The sequence below is a fragment of the Hemitrygon akajei genome, chromosome 16 (genome assembly GCF_048418815.1).
Source record: "Hemitrygon akajei chromosome 16, sHemAka1.3, whole genome shotgun sequence".
Taxonomy (NCBI): domain Eukaryota; kingdom Metazoa; phylum Chordata; class Chondrichthyes; order Myliobatiformes; family Dasyatidae; genus Hemitrygon; species Hemitrygon akajei.
In genome coordinates this window covers 49,763,080-49,783,106 of record NC_133139.1, presented here as the reverse complement: position 1 = coordinate 49,783,106, position 20,027 = coordinate 49,763,080, and the positions used below count along the sequence as shown (strand labels likewise).

Sequence of the window (20,027 nt, the reverse complement as noted above, 5' to 3'; positions counted from 1 at the left end):
ACTCAAGTTGATGACTTAGTGAACTTGAATCATGGAGTCAAATAGTAAGAATTGTAATGGTAGCTTCATTAGACCCAAAAGTGACACATAAAATACGTGCAACACACACAAAATGCTGGAGGACAGCAGGTCAGGAACTCACTCAGGCTGACCTGCTGAGTTCATCCAGCACTTTGTGTGTGTTGCTTGGATTTCCAGCATCTACAGATTTTCTCTTGTTTGTGACATAAAATATATATCCAGTCCTATCAGGATATTTGTTAATATTGATGTAAATATAGAACCTGTGAGTTTATAATGTTGATTAACAGCTAGGATGCCCAAATAATATCCTAAAACATGGCTTTCAACCAGATCATGACATACCCTTGAAATATTTGTTATGAATTCATTTTGATAAGGCAACTTTTCATTCCTTTCAGCTTTAGTGAATGATCAGTAATGGTTCTGAAATCCTCTCTACTGAATTAAAACACTATTGCTAATTGTATTTTATTACAATTATTCCAGTAATATTACATTGTTATTACTAGGTTGATACCTATTTGCAATTTCATCTAGCTAGAGGGTGCGTGCCTTTCTAATGCTTTTTATCTACCCAAAAATGCTCATTACTATCAGAGTAAAACTTCATGAAACATTTATACCCAGGCTATTTAAGAATAGTTTGATTAAGAGAGATAAGAACAAGCAGTGTTGAAGAATCTTGGTTGATTTATAAGAGCACAAATACAAGCAGGTTTTTGCTCTTTAAAGCTTTCTTGTTTTCGTTAATAAAATCATGACTGACTTACCTTAGTTCTATCTTCCTGGACAACATCTTGAAAGCATTTACTTCTTTTGTATTAAAAAAAACTGATTCTATGCCTTGAATGTACTAAGCATTCCTCTCTGGAATAGATAATTTAAAAGATTCACAACTTTTGAAGTGCAGATATTTCTCTTCTCTTCATTTCTCTTCTTATTTTAAAGCATTAACTTCTAGTTCTAGACGGCAGCCAAAGGAATTATCCTCTTGCCATCTACTATGAAAGGCTTTTCAGGGTTTCATAAGTTTTAATGCAGCCTTTCTTTCCTTTTAAATTCTAAGAAATGTATGTGTATTCTAATCATTTTTTGTATACAAGGCAATCTCTATTCCCCTGATATGTGTGTGTGTGTGTGTGTGTGTTGTGTGTGTGTGTGTGTGTGTGTGTGTGTGTGTGTGTATATATATAATATTGCAGCTCAATAAAACCCTGGGGTGAGAGGGCAAATTATCTTTACAAAACTTGGATAAACCAGTTCTGTAATACAGTAATGATATGTGGAAGCTGAAGTAAAACAAAGTTCAGAGTGTTTTCTAGATAAATGCTTTGTGCAATAGCTTGGTTATAGAGTCATACTTCACCTGCATGTACTGTAAAGTTTTCGAGCCCTTACGTACTTTTCTTAGAGAGTGCAGCTCCTGCACTCTCTAAGAAAAGTACGTAAGGGCTCGAAAACTTTACAGTACATGCAGGTGAAGTATGACTCTTCAAAGCAGTAAGACTTCTTGTAATCCGATCCTTTGCAATAATTCTTTCTTTTTCTTACCATAACTGTATGTTAACTTCCTGTGCAATGTTCGTGATATCATTCATGTCCCTTTGAATACAAGATTTCCTAGTTTTCCTTATTTTAAAATGCATCTTCATTTTCCTACCTAAGTGGACAACTCATCTTATCTCCAAGCAGTAATATTTTATTCATAGTTTCTCTGATATGTTCATTAATCATCCTTCATCAATATGTTATCTCCCAAATCATGAGCTTGAACAGTTTCTTGTGTGGCATCTTACTGGATGATTTTGATAATACAAATATGCAATACCGTATTCGCCTTATCTGCTGTGCTAGCTACCTTGACCAGTTCCTTCCAGAGTTTGCATAGTTGCTTTGTTCAGATTTAGAACCCAGTTTCAGGCATAACTAAATCACTTTCAAAGTCCAATATAAATGGTTATCAAATTTAAAATCTTAGAGAATCCATTTCTGGAAGATTATTAATTAGCCCAAGCATTTATCTAGAAAACACTCCGAACTTTGTTTTACTTCAGCTTCCACATATCATTACTGTATTACAGAACTGGTTTATCCAAGTTTTGTAAAGATAATTTGCCCTCTCACCCCAGGGTTTTATTGAGCTGCAATATTACCTCATGGCTTATGAACTCAATTCCCTGACTAATGAAGGCCAAAGTACCACACACCTTTCTAACAAATTATTAACTTGTGCGGCATTTTTGAAGAATTGTCTGCGCCCCCCCCCCCCCCCACATGGCTAAGAACCCCTGTATACTTCCTTCAAATTTGACCATCCAAAGTGAATCACTTAACATTTTTCTTGATTGAACTCCATTTGCCACTTCTCAGCCCAGCTATACATCTTCTCAATGTCCTGTTGTAACCTGTGATAACCTTCTACACCAGGGGTGTCAAACTCATTTTAGGTCACGGGCCGGATTGAGCAAAATGCAGCTTCATGCGGGCCGGATCAGTCGGACGCGTGCGAACGCAGCTTTCGTTGCCTCCGTTTTTTCAGCCTGCTCTCATGTGTCTCAGTCTCTGCTATAACTACAAAGTGTTTCACTTTACAAATTCCATTTCTTATGAAGAAGACTGCCGAATAAACACTAAAAACCCTGAAAACCTGGTACCTGAATAAACTCAGCATTAGCCATATCATACGCCATAGGCACTTCGATTACTGGGGCCAGCTTTAATAGTAATTAGATATTATCTCGCGGGCCAAAGATAATTCCACCGCGGGCCGGATTTGGCCCGCGGGCCTTGAGTTTGACATATATGTTCTACACTATCCACAACTCCATCAACTTTTGTGTCATCTTCAAACTTACTTACTCACTCTTGCACCTTCTTATCCAAGTCATTGAAGAACAAGGGTCCCAAAACAGATCTCCGTGGAACACCAGTAGTTGCCAAACTCCATGCAGAATCTGCCCCCATCTGCAACTATCCTTTTATGAGCAAGCCAATTCAGAATTCACCCAGCCATGTTTCCCTGGATCCCATGCCTCCTGACTTTCTGAATGAGCCTACCATGGAGAACCTTATGAAGTGTTTTACTAAAATACATATACACCACATCTACCTGCTCTATTTTCTTCAATGTGCTTTGTCACATCTTGAAGAATTCAATCGGTCTCAAGAGGCATGAGCTACTGTACGGAAAGTCATGCTGACTATCCCTAATCAGACTACGCTTCTCTAAATGCTCATAAATCCTGTCTCTAAGAATCTTCTCCAATAATTTGCCCACCACTGAAGTAAGACTCACTAGTCTATAATTATAATATCCTACTAAGCAGCACCAGGCCATTGTCTCCCACACCATCACTGACCTTATAAACTCCGGGGATCTCCTATCCACCACCACCAACCTCATAGTTTCCTCACTCCACACCTCCTATTTCTACCTCCTACCTAAGATCCACAAACCTGCATGTCCAGGGAGACCCATTGTTTCTACTTATTTTTGCCCCACTAAACTCCTATCTGAAATCTGTGGACTCAGTTTTATTCCCCCAATTCAGAGTCTTCCTACCTACCTTCATGACACTTGACACGCTCTTGATCTTTTCAATGATTTCAAGTTCCCTGGCCCTGAGCATCTTATTTTCAGTATGAATGTGCAGTCCCTATACACCTCCATCTTGCAATAGAAAGGCCTCAAAGCTCTCTTTCTTTCTGAGCACCAGACCCAAAGAGTTCCTCTGGTGGAACCTTACTCATTCTCGATAATTTCTCCTTTGGCTCCTCCCTTTTCCTTCAAACAAAAGGTGTAGCCATGGACACTTGCATGGGTCCCAGCATTGCCTGCCTTTTTTGTCAGCTACGTGGAACAGTCAATGTTCCAAGCTTACACTGGTGTCACTCCTCAACTTTTCCTATGCTACATCGATGACTGTATTGGTGCTGCTTCCTGCACCCATGTGGAGCTTGTTGACTTCATCAACATTGCCTCCAACTTCCACCCTGCCATTAAATTTACCTGATTCATTTCAAACACCACCCTCCCCTTTCTCAATCTCTCTGTCTCTGTCTACTGATCTCTACTATCAACCCACTGACCTCACAGCTACCTGAACTATACCTCTTCCCAACCTGTTACTTGTAAAAATACCCTCCCCTTCTCTCAATTCCTCAGTCTGAACTGCATCTGCTCTCAGGATGAGGCTTTTCATTCCAGAATGAAAGCAATGTCATCCTTCTTCAAGGAAAGGGACTTCCCTTCCTCCATCAGCAATGCTGTCCTCAACTGCATTTCCTCCATTTCGCGCATGTCTGTTCTCACCACCCTACCAGGGATAGGGTTTCTCTTGTCCTCATCTACCACCCCACCAGCTTCTGCATCCAGCACATAATTCTTAATAACTTCCACCATCTCCAATGGGTTCCCGCTACCAAACACATCTTTCCTCCCCCCCCCCCCCACTTTCTGCAGGGATCACTCCCTAAGTGACTCCCTTGTCCATTTGTCCCTCCCCACTGATGTCCCTCCTGGCACTTATCCTTGCAAGTAGAACTAGGGCTACCTACACCTCCTCCCTCAATACCCTTCAGGGCCCCAACAGTCCTTCCAGGTGAGGCGACCCTTTTCCTGTGAGTCTTTTGGGGTCATCTACTGTATCTGGTGCTTCCATTGTGGTCTCCTGACATTGCGGTGCAGGCTCGAAGGGCTGAATGGTCTACTTCTGCACCTATTGTCTATTGTCTATTGATGAGATCCAGTGTAGATTGGGAGACCGCTTTGCTGAGCACCTACGCCAGAAAAAGCGGCATCTCTCAGTACATTACCAGAATATTGTTTCTAAATTTATTCTGACAAAATATTGGAGTCCTGTGTCTTCAGATCATCATTATTTCTATGTAGAATAAGGTTATTAAATACTCATCCCCTTGCTAATGTCACAAGATTTTAAGTGTTGCGTTTCAGTACTTCGAAGAGAGTAAGAGCACTTCCTTCAATCTCCATTTCCCACATTTTAAATCATTTTCTTTTAGTCACAATTTGTATATATTCTAAAGTGGATGTGATGAATGAAACAGTAAAAACCTTCCAATGGTTTCTGTTTTCTTTTTATTATTTTTACCTACTCAATCCGTTTCCCTCATTCTCATCTCATTCTGTCAGCTTCTCCTTCCATCTCTCTAAATGTGGTTGTATGAATACAGTCCCGTGCCTTGTTCACATGTGAGTCACAATAATGAATAACTTGGATAATATTAAAGCTGAATGTGAACATGAACTTGACTTAACATTCTTTGTCTTTTTCATATGCATGCATTGCACAATGGGGATCTAAAGCTCATTGCTTGATCCTGATGAAATTCTGTAATAACTGTCATTATATTGGCTCATGGGAGCTAATTCAACAAAAGAGGTAATATAGTAAACCATTATATTTTTGTACTTGCACTCAATTCTGGCTGACCAGGGAGCAGTTTCTGAACCTTTAAGATATCTCTAGAAGGTAAGTGCTGCACGAGTATCTTAACTGGCATATGTTTCTTGTAGTAATTGATCAGCATAATGGTATGCTTTATGAGTACTGTACCACAGAAGATTGGTGGTACAACAGATATGATGTACATTTATTGATAGCTGGTGTTGTTGACTGAAGGAGCTAAATTCCACTTCACACTGTCTTATCTATTAACGGCATCCAGTGTCACATTTTTTTAAATGACCTGATCATGGTAGGTACAGTAGAATTGATTACATGTTCTCTGCATTGTATCGATAGCCCTCAAATTCAGATCCTTTTGCTGCTTCCGGTTCGGGCCAGTTTGGTGGGCAAGGATTCATTGATGACCCTTTTCAAAATAAACAGGATACCCCAGCGCTGCCTCCAAAGAAAAGTGTTCCCCCACGGCCTAAAGCGCCGCCTAGTGGTAAGTTGAAGTCTTATTGTTGTGTTCAAATAATTGCCTAGTATTTCTCAATATCAATCCAGTTTTGTATTCATGAACTATACTATGATTTTGGAGCTGTTTAGTATGTTTCTTTTTTTAAATCTGGTATAGAATAAGAACACTGTACAGTCAATAAAAAGCAGAATTAGACAGAACGGTTATTCTTTTTAATTTCCAGTACTTTATTTTGCTACTTCCAAATAACTGGTTTCTCCATGGTTGCCATGTTGACATTTGAAAAGTATATGGGTGCAGGTAGACATTTGTAGCTCTAACTAAGATGATTACCAATTTTAGCAAGTGCTGAGTATAGCTTGCCAGGAAAAAACCCAATGCATCTCAGCATTTTGTTGCACTTAGTACAAATGCTATATTATCACATAATATCTAGTAGTTTTAGATATCTACTAGAAGAGACTGATGGAGCCTTGTTTCAGTCTGGTACCACACTGAAATTCCAAACTGAAATTGAAAAGTAAGACTGATCCATCTCCCATTATCCCCTACCACTTGAGCCTAGTTGGTTCCTGAGAGCCAATGGTGGAGAGACTGGGAGTATATGCTTACAAACTTTTGATGGTGGTAGAGTTAGTTGTAAAAACATTAGGTATCCTTGGCTTTATTGTTAAGAGGAATGAAATACAAAAGGAAGGGGCTTGCGCCAATCTTTAAGCTGCTGGCCAGGCCCCAGAAGGACACCACATACTTGGAAGCATTTATGAAAACAGTATAGTGGGTGAGAAGTTTTGGTTATGTGTTAGAAATATTAGTTTTGCTCCCCTGAGGCTGAAGGAAGACAATTAATGAATGAATTCAAAATAACAAAGCACAACTAAGGAGAGCCAATGGCCAAAGAGTCAGTAATCAGGTTAAGGTAATTGGCAAAAGAGGCAGATGTGAGAGGTAGGGAAACTTTCTGCACCCAGCATTATTCTGCCTGCATATAATATGTAGTGGAGCAAATTCAGCTGTTAATAGAAAGTTGGATAAACAAAGATGATAATTTTGCAGGGCTTTAAGGTAAACTAAGTGGTTCTATGTGAATGGAGTTCTTTAAATGCCAGTGAATTATTTTAATCCCATTACTTATCTTATTGAAATATAAAATTAGACTTAACATGTAGCAGGCAAATTTAATCATATCATTCAGAGTAATAAAAGAAGTACGATACACTCCATGCTGAAGTGAAAAAAACATGATCACTTCTAGAACAAAAGTAAGTTTTCGGTCTTTTGAGCTTGTTTTTCCTCCAGTTAGTCCTTAGCTCCATCAATGCTTCTTAATTTCTTATTTTTTTAAAACCCTTGTCTAACATGAATCCATCAAGCCCAAATGAGAATCTTTGATTGTAATAACTTTCAAAGCTTCTTTTTACTGAATTACAGGAATATAGCTCTACTCCAATCAATTCATTTAGTTATATTCTATTCTGAGTAAAATTAATAGATGATGTGGGATATGAGTTTGCTGGGGTATTGTTGAGATCCCTTTAGGCAAGTGTGAAAGTGCTGATCTGGAACCACAAGGTGAGATAAGAAAGGTAACAAATAGTGGATCAGTTATAGTAGTTGGTGATTTAACCTATCAATGATTAATCAAGATGAAATTGTCTCCATCTACCATAGTGAATGATTGGGCATGGCTTACTTTTTAAAAAAATGACAGTAAGGGATTAGAGCATTTTGGATATATTAATTCTAATTAATAGGAGTATTCAGATCAAAGTTGGCCAAAGTGAGAAATACCAGTTTCGAATGTGGAGACCAAAGAGACTGCAAATGTTGGAATCTGGAGCAAAAAACTAAATATTGGAGGAACTCAGCAGGTCAGGTAGCCACTGTGGAAGGAGATTGAAGTTTTGGGTCTAAACCCTCCAGCTGGACTGAATCTGAATGTGATTGTGTTTGAGATGACGAAAATCTAAATAAAACTTACAACTTGGTGCACAGTGTCTTATCAATGTGAATTCAGCATGTGTATTTACAATTTGGAGAGCAAAGGGGCAATGAACTTCCTTCAGAGACACGGCACTTAATACAGTATTTGAAAATGAACACAAAGAAGTTAAAGTTGCTAAGTTTATTATGCTCTCACCTGTGTCAGCAAGAATGCCATATGACAGAACAGGAAGCTCTTTATTGGGTTATGAAGGAAAATGGTACAAAATTAGGATGAATTTAATATTTAGAGCCATTGTTTAAAATATGACAAAGAAAATGACTGATTTGAATTTGGAAAGAGAAGTGTTTTTTTTAATTGGAACAGCCAAATGAAAAGAAGTGTTGATGTAGCCATAAGTAGGTTGGGGCAGAACAAATGATACTACAGCTGTGCTCAATTAGAACTTTGTCTTGGCAGTTAACAGATGATGAGCCAGCTTTGAAATTAAAGGGCAATGCAGTGCAAAGGTGATGTGAAATATTACTTGTGATTTGACTTCGGGTTTGGTAGCCTTGTGGTTATGTTACAGGACTAGTGGTAATTCAGTGGCCTTGGAGAATGTACATTCATTTGAATGTGGAATAGGAAATTGTATTATATTCACTATGGTCCTCTATTTCTTTTTTGGCCTAAGTCATTTGTCTCTCTTGCCAGTCTGATATATTAAGAATAACTGCACAATAGGGATTTATTGGCTGATGTAAGTGACTGGACACATCTTTTCGAGCAATTAGTGTTATACAATAAATACATCACCCCAACCCACATCCATATCTTCTGAATAATTTTAGAACATAAAGAAATCTCAGAATGGCTGAGCATGAATCTTCCAGAATTCATTTAACGCCTTCCTTTTTTAAATTTTAGTGTGCTGTAGTTGAGAAGAAGGAAGGCAAACTATTTAAAATTGCTTGTGCCAATCATTCACAATAAAATCATAGAATTATGCCAATTATAGGAAGAAGACATTTAACTTGTTGGGCCTGTTTTCACTCTTTTAGTAGAGCTTTTCTTTTGTTTAACCATTATTTCCCCATAGCTCTATAAGTTGTTTCCTTTCAGTTATATATTCTACCTTTTTTGTAAGTTACTTATTTGAAAATCCAGTTGTACTACAGTTTCAACCAGCACATTCAAAATTATAACTACTAATCATTGATAGATTTGTATGTGATGGCTGTCATGGCTGTCTCCCACCCCACCAGTTCTCTACATCCCAAATCTATTCTAACTAGTTAGTGTGTTGTTGTTACTCAGAAAATCCTGCATATAGATAAATTCTTGCTTTTAAAAAATAACGTAATAGAAATATGGTGTTATATATTAGTTAATTCACTTTGAAAATGCAAATTCACAAGCACACATAACTGGATATATTTCAGATTTTCAGAAAATAAAATTCTACAATTATACTTCCAACTTCAAATCAAATATTTAGCAAAAGAATCATAATCTCTTCTACAAATGGTTTAGAGAGTGATTCAGGGCAAGATGATGAAGTTCAAAATTGGAATCCAAGACTTTATTTTATATCAAATCTCTTTACCTTGGTTCTGGTTCATCTTGCCAAGAGCTCTGCCAGTGCTGATATAGGAGAATCATTGAGAATCAAATTTGTGGTTTCTTTTCCTTGGTGAGAGATGGTCAGTGGCTTCACTTGGTGGGCTGCCAACAAGTGTGGCTGAGGTCAGTATCATTACCTTAACCATACTTTCTGCCCATTTCCACTTATTGTGGTGCTAAAGCAGCAGAGAGCTTCATTACCTGTTAAATTCTTATTATTTGTCTTCAGTGTGTTGTGTATTTTGTAATCATCTTAACCCATGTTATAATTAGAAATAATGTTCCTTTTTCAAGTGATGTTTAGAGATGTGAACGGAAATGGGCACAGAATGGCATTGCTAAAACGAAATTGGAAAAAGGATGTGAAAGGGGAAACCTTTGCATTTGTGTGTGAACAAGAACAAGCTTCCCATAGAGAAGTGCAAAACAGCCACTAATCGTTGTTATATCTGCTCTAAATACTTTCTTACATAAAATAATGCTCTTTTATTGGTTTGATGTAATGTTTTTGACCTCATCTGGTACCTTCTCAGTGTGAAATTTTTTTAACTGATTATTGGCCATTTCAATCTTTGTGATCAAAAGGTGTTCTAATAGTTGCTGTTTGGGAGTATGATTGTATCTGTTCATTAGAATCACTCATTTGAAAACTGAGATCAATGATAATGGCAGAAATATCATTTGAAACCGATGTCTTTAATATGTTGGTTTTCATAGAAGGGGGCTGCAGTTGGGAATGCAGTATGATTCTCATTTTAATATTCAAAGCTGCTAGGTTATAAGAAATTCACTATCTCAGCTGATTGGTACAAAATGGGGAAAGTCCTGTAATTTCAGATATTGTATAGTTTAGTTTTTCTTAATTATTTTTACAAGATACAGAGAAAGGAAAACCTGTAGAAATAGAAATTCAAAAAGTAGACTTTTACTGACAGTGCCAAATAATTTAGATTGTAAATATAGATGGAACTATCTTTTAAAATCATGGACATCTGCAAATTACTAAACATGAGAGACCTTGGTATTAAATTCGTTGACAGTATAAATCACTGGTCATATATGTAAATGAGGGATGGTAACAACCAGTAAAAATTAGTGTTTTTCCTTAATAAATACAACTTTTAACAACATGCAAAGAAGCTGATGAACCTCTGGGATTGATTTGCGCAACACGATAGTGTAGCGGTTAGCACAACTCTATTGCAGCACCAGCTATAAGGAGTTAGTACCATGACTATGTGGGTTTCCTCCGGGTGTTTCTGTTTCCTCCCACATTCCAAAGACCTACTGTTAAGGTTAGTATGTTGTGGGCATGCTAGGTGGGCGTCGGAAGTATGACAACACTTGTAGGCTGCCCTGCACAGTCCTTTCTGATTTGATTTGATGCAAATGATGCATTTCACGATCTGTTTCAATGTACACAAGACAAATAAAGCTAATCTTTATCTTTAAAGTAAAAAGGGAGTCTCTGCCATTGGGTAGACAGATGTCCCCCGTTTTTTGAATGTTCGCTTTACGACAACTCACTGTTACGAAAGACCTACATTAGTACCTGTTTTCGCTAACCAAAGAGGATTTTCGCTTTTATGAAAAAAAGACGCCCGCTTTATACGTGTGTTTACCCCGAGAAAGACTACAATGACTGTGAAACCTTGTGTGGGCAGTTGTTTGTGCATGTGTGTACGTGTGTATGTGTGTATGTGCCTATTTTTTTTCTTCAAATCGATTTTGGCTCGCTGTCTTCCCAATTTTGATAAGTGAAACTACACTGTACATACAATATTTCTACTTTATATAGGGTGTATATTTATCATATCATTCCTGCTTTTACTATATGTTAGTGTTATTTTAGGTTTTATGTGAGATTTGGTTTGATTTGGTAGGTTATTTTTTGGGTCTGGGAACGCTCAAAAATTTTTCCCATATAAATTAATGGTAATTGCTTCTTCGCTTTACGATATTTCGATTTACAAACAGTTCCACAGGAACGCTCTACCTTCAGATTGCGGGGGAAACCTGTAAACACCTTTGAAATTTATAATATAAGAATTGCTAGTTGGAAGGGAAAGAATCGGATACAAAGACAAAGATTCAAAATTAAGGACAGTGCCAGTTAAAGGAAATAAGAGGGTTAGAATGTAGAAGTTACAATCAATCCTGGCATATTTGACTCATATGTGATGCTGGACATACATTTCTAAAAAGCTTGCTAAAGTCATTAATCTTCAGATTTCAGTTAGTGATATATTTAGGCTCAGCCTGCTTGCTAATGAATATGTGTTGAACTCTCAAAGCTATTCAGTTTCTTTTGATATTTGTATAAACTCTACTTTGTCAGAAATACATTGTGTATCCTGCTTGTTGACATGATGTTGCCTTTATAAATCAAAATATTGAGTATAAAAGTTGGAATGTTATGGTGAGGTTGTATAATGCATTGGTGAGGCCGAACTTGGAGTATTGTGTGCAGTTTTGGTCACCAAATTACAGGAAGGACATTAATAAGGTTGAACAAGTGCAGAGAAGGTTTACAAGGATGTTGCTGGGACTTGAGAAACTGAGTTACAGAGAAAGGTTGAATAGGTTAGGACTTTATCTCCTGGAGCGTAGAAGAATGAGGGGAGATTTGATAGAGGTATATATAATTATGATGGGTATAGATAGAGTGAATGCAAGCAGGCTTTTTCCACTGAGGTTAGGGGAGAAAAAAACCAGAGGACATGGGTTAAGGGTGAAGGGGGAAAAGGTTAAAGGGAACATGGGGGGTGCTTTTTCACACAGAGTGGTGGGAGTGTGGAATGAGCTGCCAGATGAAGTGCTAAGTGCGAGCTCACTTTTAACATTTAAGAAAAACTTGGACAGGTATGTGGATGATAGGTGTATGGAGGGATATGGGCCAGGTGCAGGTGAGTGGGACTAGGCAGAAAAATGGTTCAGCACAGCCAAGAAGGGCCAAAAGGCCTGTTTCTGTGCTGTAGTGTTCTGTGGTTCCATGTCTTTACTCAGACCCATTATATGAGATGTAGAATATAGTATGATTGTGTTTTTTTTCCATGTGTGTGAAATACTTAGCCAGTGTCAACTTTATCTTCAGCCATTTCATTATATGTCTAAGTTCTTAAAATAGATGTTTGAGACCACCAGTTTACAAGAGGTGTAAAGCTCATTGTCTTACTTTACATTATTGTCAAGACCTGTCATGTTGGCAAAAAATGATTTTTGATTATTCTCAGTCCCAACACATAGTGGAATCATCATTTCTATCTTGATCAGTTTCTGAGTTGCAGTTACCAGTAACTGCACCTTTTTTGACTGAGTACTGTTTGTCTGTCTTCCCTTCCTGGGAAGTATTTTGTTTGCCATTACCTCATGGTTGATTTAATTCATTGTTTCTATTAAATACAGGAAAGTCCCAATTTTAAAAGTTTGTCATTGATATACAAGTAATTTTGTATATACAAGTGAAGAGGAGTAATATAGAGTAGGATTTGGTCTAATACCAAATTAAGATTTGGTGAGAACCAAAGGAAAGAGAGGTCAGTTGTGCAGTGCTTTTGCAAACTTCTGCATACTTTTGGCTCATAAATGCAGAGCATAGTTTGTGTCCTTGGACCAACAGACAAAGCAAGAAGATTTTATAAAATTCTGTAAAGGGGAAACGAGCTATCAAGGGAAAATGAATTTTAACTTTCCACCCACACCCTGACTCGTTATTAATGCCCTGATCTGAGTAATGAGATGAAAACATTTGACCTTAAAAAGATGTCTCAGCAGCATTGCATTGTCTAATTTCAACTGTTTTTTAAGAACATAATTGGGTGACAGCTTACATGCAATATTTGAGCAGGTTTTGGGAATCAAATTGTAACATAGCATAATTCGTGAAAGCAAGTCATTTTCAAAATTAACGAGGTTTATGTGATGTTATAATTGGTCAAAGCAGCTTTCTATACTGAAGTAGAAAAATACATAGAATTTGGATGAAAAGTATTTGAAGAACTGATTTAGGAGATAAATAAGCTAATATAAGAATCACATTTAAATTGGTTATCAATTCTTGTTAATATCATGCTATCGGCATTTATTTTCTCCCTTTAATAAGCTTAACAGTTGATCTTATCGGGTCCCATATTTCAGACTAAGAACTAAATAGTAGTGTGGTTGCAGACGCTGCTTGGATGATGGTGCTAATTTCATGGTTATCACAGAAGATGAAGGATGCGCTTTCTGCGGTCCAGATCAGAAGTATACACACATACACACACACAAAGCTGCAATAACCATGGGTGTGCCTGTTGCTGTTACTTTTGTTAACTTTAGCTGCTCTTATAGTTTTCTGTTGCAGGAACAGTGCTAAATATTCTCTTCCGATCTTGCTTCTCTTGTATCCACGAAGTAGTTGGTCTGGTAGACTAACCTCATCTAGGCTTTGGTAGAGCAAAGATAGCAGAGAATTTTAACTGAATTATATGCCAGTGAACACTGTATTAAGTGGTTTTGTTGGGTTATAATCATCCTGCTGAAATAGCAATCCAGAGGCCTAGATTAGTGATTGATGGAACTTGAGTTTAAAATATCTTCATGGTATTTTTCTTTCTTTTTGAAAATCAGTAAAAATGATCTTGGCACTGTAAAAATCTTACTAGGCAGATGTATTTTAGGAAAGGAAACCTTGTATCCTTACTTTGTCTGGCCTCGACTCCCTCTGTTTCTAACCACTGAGATGGACTATTAACAGCACTTTGAGCAGCCTTGTAAGCATTCAAATTCTCAGAGTGCTGCTCAAAACTATACAACCAGCTTCTTAAATCAACAAAGGAGATTCATTGATCCTGCCAGCAATGCTTAAGCTTTGTTTGTATGATCTAATTCTTTTTTTGAGTAAAGGGGTTGTGGACAGAGGTGGAATGGCAGTGAGAGTGAACTTGTGAGGAGTGAGTGAGAAATATACAAGTGATTGCTTAATATTTATCCTGTGGTTGTTGATGAGGGGTGCACACATTGTCCCCACAGCAAGATGCAACGTAACTAGTTAAGATGTAATATCCACTAGTTAACATGCATTTAGATTACCAGCATTATCTCATCAGCAAACTTTCCACTGCTTATCTAATCCATTTGGATACTGGCCTTCAAAATTATTTAGAACCATTGGAAAAATTCAACTCGGGGGGGGATTTATCCAGCTCAGATGTTTCGAGCAGGCAGATTGATCATTCATACCTATAAAAATACAATTACATACAATGCTTGGTCTCACACATAAAGCAATCCTCATATTTAATTTGTTTCTGAGTTCTGAATGACATTATAGTGATTCAAAATCACAAATAAGTATTTTACTCTGTATTTGCAATTTTACTGGCTTCATTAATTGTGGTGTTGGTGTGCAGGCTGCAGACTAAACTCATGCCTGTGGTAATAAACTAACTAAAAAGTAGCACTGGCCTCTCTGATTTTTGCTTTTCTGACCATCAGATTATGATCGACCTGGATATCTTTTTTGCTGTTAGAATGTTGCCCATGTAAATTTTATTTCTTGTGGCAACTGAGATGTAGAAATTTTCGGGGCTTTTGCACGTAAAGGTTCAGAGGTGGTAGTCATGTTTTAACATTTAGCTTCCACTGATGTGATTGTAAAATCTTGTTTTCTACTTCATAATTTTTCCTTATGGTGGTAGTGTGGCAATGGAGTCAAAAAAATCCATTTGGAGAAATAATGTCAGTAATAGTCCACTCTTATAGGCAGTATCATCTACACAAGTAAACATGCTAGCAACAATAAAGTTAAAACACAGGAATTATTTCCAAGCCAGGGCAGATCGGTTGAATTACTTTGATATTTGACTGACTTGAGCAAACAATTGAAGTTACCAAATCCAAGGAATGCTTTAGTATGGGAGGCCGGTTTCTTGTAAGAAATTTCACAAATACTCCTTCATTTATGCACATAATGCAACAGTTAGTTGTGTGTATTTTATATTAATGCTAAAAACAAGAAATCAAAATTTGCATGAGTTGGATGGACCTGGGCTTGAATTTAATGTTTATTTGACTTTGAGATCAAAGTCTATTTGAGAAAAGCTTCATACCATCCACAAACCTATATCTAATTTGTCAATAGTTGCCCCTCTAAATTGTATCGTAAAGCTGTGTATTAAAATGTACAGAATATGGTCATCTTGCATGAAGTTGGTATCATAATTTATTTTTGATTGTTAAGAATGGTGCTAGAAGTTTTAGCAGCTATTCTGAGGTTTGAGTTTATCTCCAGAGTGTGTTCTGTTACCACACATTATAGAAATGCATTTATCCTATAGCATTGCACATATAGCCATAAAAAGATTCATAGAAACATAGAAAACCTACACATACACATACAGGCCCTTCGACCCACAGTGCTGTGCCGAACATGTACTTACTTAGAAATTACCTAGGGTTACTCATAGCCCTCTATTTTTCCATGTACCTATACAAGAGTCTCTTAAAAGACTCTAATGTATCCACCTCCACCGCTGTGGCCGGCAACCCATTCTATATACTCACCACTCTGCGTAAAATATTTACCCCGACATCTTCTCTGTACTTACTTCAAGGTACCTTAAAACTGTTCCCTTTCGTGTTAATCCATTTCAGCCCTGGGAAAAGGCCTCTGATTATCCACATGATCAATTCCTTCTAAGATTCTGAAAGTTATTTTTACCTAGATTTTCTGAGTGACAGACCTCAGCTAGTTAGAATTGGCCACAACACATCATCCACCCTGACCCCCAATGCTGGTCATCACTAAGATTGTGTGCTCTACCACCCATATATCCCATGATGTCTGGATGGATACAGCCCCAACTAGAACTTTAAGTTTGCTGATAACACCTCCATTATTAGCTGGATTGTCAACAGTGCTGAAAAAGTATACAGGAAAGAGGTGCCACAAGAACCTAGTGAGGAAAAGAGTTGGTTGTTGACCAAAAAAGTTGGAGGATGGGAGGGCAGTGTTGTGGACATAACCTGTCTTCATTAATGGAACTGCTGTAGAGGTGGTTGATGTACTCAACATTCTTGGCATTGAAATCATCAGCATCTTCACCTGGTCCCTCCAAATTGATATAGACTATAAGATATAGGAGTAGAATTAGGCCATTCGGCCCATTGAGTCTGCTTCGCCATTTCATCATGGCTCATCCAATTTTCCTCTCAGCTTCAATCTCTTGCCTTCTTCCTGTATCCCTTTGTGCCCTGACCAATCAAGAATCTATCAATCTACCCAATGACTTGGCTGCACGGCTGCCTGCGGCAAAGAATTCCACAGATTCACCACTCTCTGGCTGAAGAAATTTCTCCTCATCTCCATTCTAAAAGGCCTGCCCTTTATTCTGAGGCTGTGACCTCTAGTCTTAGACTCTCCCACCATACAGAAACATCCTCTTGACATCCGCCTTTCACTATTCAATAGGTTTAATGAGATCACCCTTCATTCTTCTGAATTCTAGTGAATACAGGCCTAGAGCCATCGAACACTATTCATATGACAAGCCATTAAATCCTGGAATCATTTTCGTGAACCTCCTTTTAACCCTCTCCAGTTTCAGCACTTCCTTCTAAGATAAGGGGCCCAAACTGCTCACAATACTCTGAGGCCTCACAGTGCTTTATAAAGTCTTAACATATTCTAGACCTCTTGAAATGAATGCTAACATTGCATTTGTCTTCCTCACCACAGACTCAACCTGCAACTTAACCTTTAGAGAATCTTGCACAAGGGCTCCCAACCCTTTGTGCCTCAGTTTTTTCGTATTTTCTCTTCATTTAGAAAATAGTCTACATTTTAATTTCTTCTACCAAAGTGCATGTTTACAGGTCTCCCCCACTATCCGAAGGTAGAGTGTTCCTATGAAACCGTTTATAAGCCGAAATGTCATAAAGCAAACGCTCGAAAAATGGGGGCCACCTGTATACACTTTCCAACGCTGCATTACATCTCCACTTCTTTGCCCATTTTCCTAATCTGTCTAAGTCCTTTTGTGGCCCCTCTACGTTCTCAAAACTACCAGTCCCTCCAACTATCTTTGTATCATCTGCAAACTGCAACAAAGCCATCAATTCCATCTCATCTGAATCATTGATATAAAACATAAAAAGAATTGATCCCAACACAGACCCCTATGGAACACCACAAGTCACCAGCAGCCAATCAGAAAAGGCTCCCTTTATTCCCATATAGTGATCAACAAAATGTTTCAGTATATTTATTTTCTTGGGCATCTGAGAAAATTTGACTTGGCTGCACGGATTCTCTTCACCAGCTATCGCCCAGTTGCACTCATATCTACTGTGATGAAAAGTTTCGAGGTTTGATAATAACTAGAATTAACTCCTGCCTAAGCAAGGACCTAGACCTGTTGCAGTTTACCTACTGTCACAATAAGTCTACAGTGGATGTAATCTCACTAGCTGTCCACTTGGCCTTGGACCACCTGAACATCAGCGATGTTAGGCTGCTGTTATTGATTACAGCTCAGTGTTCAACACAAACATCTCCTCAGTACTAATCAATAAGCTTCAAAACCTAGGTCTCTATCTCCCTCTGCAACTGGACCCTTGACTTTCAATTAACATTCGGGCACCTCAAGGATACATGCTTAGCCTGCTGCTCTGCTCTCTACCCTCGTGACTGTGTGCCTAGGCACAGTGCCATTCCCATCTATAAGTTTACCAATGACACCTTTATTGTTGGCATTATCTCATGGTGACAAGGAGGTGTACAAGAGTGAGATAGATCAGTGGGATGAGTGGCGTTGCAACAACAACCTTGTACTCAATGACAGTCTTGATTTGGACTTCAGGAAGGGAAAGCTGAGGGAACACACATCAGTGGTAATAAACCTGATTCTGAGAAATTGTATCTCAATTCAATTCAAGGATCAGCATTGGAAAGAGTGAACAGTTTGAAGTTCCTGGGTGTTGACATCTGTGAAGATCTACCTTGGGCCCAGTATGTTGATGTAATTACGAACAGGGCCGCAAACAACAAATTTCACGGCATAGAAACAGTGGCCACTTTATTAGGTACACTTGTGCACCTGCTTGTAAATGCAAATATCTAATCAGCCAAATAGGTGGTAGCAACTCAATATATAAAAGCATGAAGACAAGGTCAAGAGGTTCAATTGTTCACATCGAATGTCAGAATAGGGAAGAAATGTGGTCTAAGTGACTTTGACTGTGGAATGATTGTTGATGCTAGATAAATATCTTAGAAATTGCTGATTTCCTTGTCTTTCCACACACAGCAGTCTCTAGAGTTTACAGAGAATGATGTAAAAAGCAAAAAACAACCAGTGAGCAGCAGTACTGGATAAAAGCTCTTTGTTATTGAGAGAGGTCAGAGGAGAATGACTAGATTGGTCCAAGCAGACAGGAAGGTGCCAATAACTTGAGTAACTATGTATTACAACAGTGGTGTGCAGAAGAGCATCTTTGAACCCACAACACCTCAAACATTGAAAGGGATGAGCTACAACAGGAGAAGACCACACCAGTACCACTTCTGTATCTAATAAAGTGGCCATTGAGTGGTGTGTCAGTGATAATAAACCTGATTCTGATGAATTGTATCTCAATTCAATTCACGTTTAATTGTCGTTCAACCATACAGGAATACTCATGAATTCATGAGACAGCAGTACTGCTAAGGCAAAGTATAAAAACACATAATCAACTATCACACACAGTATAGCACATACAAGATCACAATCATGGAATAATAAAAGATTTCTAATGCACCCCCTCCCCACCTCTGGCATGGCGGCTTGAGGTCCAATCCTCGCACGTGCAAGGTGACAAACCCATATAGAATATCAGTAAAATATAACGACGCAAAATACGCACGTATATAGTGTTCTCCGGCTGTGATGCCCGCTAGAAAATGCTGCAGCTTGAGACCCAGTCCTTGCATGTACAGTGCCTATAAAAAAGTATTCAACCCCTTGTTTTATTGTTTTACGACATTGAATCACAATGGATTTAATTTGGTTTTTTTGACACTGATCAACAGAAAATGACTCTTTTGTGTCAAAATGAAAACAGATCTCTACAAAGTGATCTAAATTAATTACAAATACAAAACACAGAATAATGGATTACATAAGTATTCACCCCCTTCAATTCAGTATTTAGTAGATGCACCTTTGGCAGCAATTACAGCTTTGTGTCTGTGTGGACAGGTCTCTATCAGCTTTGCACATCTGGACACTACATTTTTTTCCCTATTCTTCTTTACAAAACTGCTCAAGCTCTGTAAGATTGCATGGGGATCGTGACTGAACAGCCCTTTTCAAGTCCAACCACAAATTCTCCATAACACCATATGACATAGAGAAGAATTAGGCCATTTGGCCCATCAAGTCTGCTCTGCCATTTAACCCTACTCAGACCCACTCCCCAACCTTCTCCCTGGCCTTACCTCTGATGACATGACCAATAAAGAACCTATCAAGTTCTGGCCACTCCAGGAGATTAACTTTGTTGTTTTTAAGGTGTTCCTGTGTAGCTTTGGCTTTATGCA

General features: G+C 38.2%; 1 protein-coding gene across 6 annotated transcripts in view; it reads left to right on the top strand.

The window, feature by feature from the left end:
• eps15l1a (epidermal growth factor receptor pathway substrate 15-like 1a) overlaps nucleotides 1-20,027 on the top strand; it is a 487,464-nt gene that overhangs the window by 371,291 nt on the left and 96,146 nt on the right. For 5 of the 6 annotated variants that reach the window (XM_073068849.1, XM_073068851.1, XM_073068850.1 and 2 more), the window contains one exon: nucleotides 5,790-5,937. The exons of the other annotated variant lie outside the window; for it this stretch is intronic. In XM_073068849.1, the coding sequence (XP_072924950.1) occupies nucleotides 5,790-5,937 (148 nt within the window). The remainder of the gene's footprint in view (nucleotides 1-5,789; nucleotides 5,938-20,027) is intronic. 6 annotated transcript variants of the gene reach the window in all.